At 43.4% G+C, this 2,567-nt stretch overlaps 1 protein-coding gene across 1 annotated transcript; it reads right to left on the bottom strand.

Annotated features, from left to right (window-relative positions):
- Positions 1-1,001: 1,001 nt before the first annotated feature.
- LOC148210637 (uncharacterized) lies at positions 1,002-2,067 on the bottom strand. The gene is made up of 2 exons (XM_088126187.1): positions 1,268-2,067; positions 1,002-1,149 (listed from the first exon to the last, which is right to left on the bottom strand). Exons 1-2 carry the CDS (start codon positions 2,065-2,067, stop codon positions 1,002-1,004), a joined length of 948 nt encoding a protein of 315 aa, XP_087982313.1.
- Positions 2,068-2,567: the final 500 nt, after the last annotated feature.

The raw sequence follows: 2,567 nt of genomic DNA on the forward strand, positions 1-2,567 counted from the left end.
CAATATGGTCTACATCTACTGTGCAAGATGAGAGCAAAACTTCTATTAGCTTCAATATTCAAGAATAATGCAAATGGAACGAGAGACAATAACAGCAGAACAACCCACAAAGAAGATGAAAACAATTGATAAAATACAAGAACAAAAAAACAAACTCTTCTGTAGATTTTTCCACCATCGGTTGCTGCGGTCAAAAAGAGTATAAAAAAATTCTGCCTCTTTTTCTCAATCTCACGGCAAGAAGAATAGTCCCAAACAAGGATTGCACACCATGTAATAAAGTAGCCACATAATTGGACTTAAACAAGAACTAACGGCCCAACCCAACTTCTTTAATTTAATAACCCATAAGATATGTTTGAGTCACAACACAACATATATTCGTCTAACTTCATGCGTCATAGAAAAATAATAGTGATTTCAAAAAAAATTAATTAAGTTGGGGCGAAAATAAGACTAACCCAAAAGTCTTATTTACATTTACTTCGGGATCATAATAGTTAAATTTATCCCAAATACCTTAGTAATCCCATTAAATGTGGACTTCATGTAAGACAATATTTATGGTCTTACATTGACCATTCATATTAGACATGTATCATAAGTCATATGCCTAGATCTAGATATTGACCGATGAATTTCAGAGAGGTCTACATGTCCTTCGTACGAGTGTATACTCCAAAGGGCAAATGAACCTGTAACAAGAGAACTCGAACACCGGTGCGGTGTCTCGCCTAATACACTCTGAAGCTCAAGTCAGTAATTAGAATATAGAAAATAAAAGTAGACACCTTGGATTTCAGTGACAGATTTTTCACTTACTTAGTGTTGGGGGAGTCCTCCCCTTTTATAGTGCAGGTGGCCGACTATGAAGGACGACGATTGTGGAGGCAGAGGTGCGTCGAGCTGTATAAGTTCTGAAGAAGGGTTGTACGTCCCTAACAAACAGTGGGTAGTGTGTTCACTTGCAGGTTTGAAACCTGTCGTTCATGGGTTTCACACTATAATCCTCGGTGTCCCCTTCGTACAACAGTAGTGGTGACGCACTTATACGTCTGTGCAGAGTACAGTGATAACCGTCTGTGGCCCCGCTCCTCACTGTTGCTCCCGATTCCATACACATGTCTTGCCCGGATTTCTCCCTCAACACTAGACAACATCATAAAAAAATTGTAATCTACATCGAACATGGACCATGTTTATGCAAAGAATTGCACAACGGTGTTTACGAACCTAGCTCGAACCCGGTCTCCGGCTCGACCTGAACCTCAGAGTGAACCTGCACAAGAGAGCGAACTCTCCGACGATCAAGTTAATATAGATCGGACTCAATATTAAGCTCGAGGTGAATGCTCCATCTCGGAGTATGAACCGAGCTGCTCTTCGCGCCATCTTCTTATGTTCTTTTGAGTCTTGCGATGGGTTTCCTTTAATGAATTCCACAATTGGATCCATCCATGTGGGTGCTGATGTGTCAATGTCCATCATGTCCGGCTCTAGAATTGACGGGTTATCCAAAATTTCAACCGGGACCGATCTCGCTAGATCGGTCTCGTATGCTGATGCCAATTTGGCTAAGGCATCTGCGTTTGAATTCTCTGATCTTGGAACTTGATTCACCTCGTAAATTTTGAACTGGACGAGGTGCGATCTGACTTTACTTAAGTACTTCCCCATCCGGGAGTCTTTTGCTTGATACTCCTCCTTGATTTGATTTACCACCAATTGGGAGTCGCTGAAGACCTTGACGTGGGTGGCCCCTAGTCCCTTGGCAACGCTGAGTCCTGCCAGAAGCGTTTCATACTCGGCCTCGTTGTTTGAAGTTCGGAAGTTGAAACACAATTCATACTCGAACCACATGTCATCTGGTGCGAGCAAGAGGATTCCTACTCCACACCCTTTCTCGTTAGAAGATCCATCTACGTAGATCGTCCACGGGAGGTCGGACTCGGCGGGTAGAGGTGGTGGAGTGAGCTCTGCGATGAAGTCTGCAACTGCTTGTCCCTTTAACGCAGTTCTGGGTCCGAACTGGATATCGTACTCGCTCAACTCTATTGCCCACTTCATCAAACGTCCTGATGTTTCAAGCTTGTGGAAGATGTTCTTCAAGGGCAGATTAGTAAGCACCACAATGGGGTGTGCTTGGAAAGACGGCCTAAGTCTTCGGGCCGAGGTGACCAAGGCGAGGGCCAGCTTTTTCCATTTGGGGATATCTGGTCTCGGCCTTGAAGGGATATGAATCCCAGAGCGGAAGCGGATCTTCGTTGCTGATTTTCGAGATACAAAACCGAATTGGAAATAAGGAAAATACAGGGGAAACCATTACCTTTGAAGAACATTTCTTCAACTTTTCCCAACGAACACCACCAAAATATCTTCCTTGCTATCCTCTTGGGTTTCGAGAACCGTACTTGTGGGAGCACCTTGTTTGGAATGAGAGGGAGAGTTTGAGACAGTGAGCTTGAGAGAGAAATTGGCAGTCACTTTTTTTCTGTTCTGTTCTTGTTTTAGTTTTGCAGAACTGTAAAGGAAGAAGAACAAAAAACAGTGACGTGGGGAGTTACCCC

This window comes from Momordica charantia (assembly GCF_013281855.1).
Source record: "Momordica charantia cultivar OHB3-1 chromosome 6 unlocalized genomic scaffold, Mcharantia_2.0 BLBB01000006.1, whole genome shotgun sequence".
Classification (NCBI taxonomy): Eukaryota; Viridiplantae; Streptophyta; class Magnoliopsida; order Cucurbitales; family Cucurbitaceae; genus Momordica; species Momordica charantia.

Bases quoted from the DNA above. Each gene is read 5' to 3' on its own strand.
- LOC148210637 (XM_088126187.1), bottom strand. From the start codon at position 2,067: ATGAAGTGGGCAATAGAGTTGAGCGAGTACGATATCCAGTTCGGACCC. The intron at 1,150-1,267 runs GTTCAGGTCGAG...GATGTTGTCTAG, and splicing joins TTGTGCAGGTTCACTCTGAG to TGTTGAGGGAGAAATCCGGG.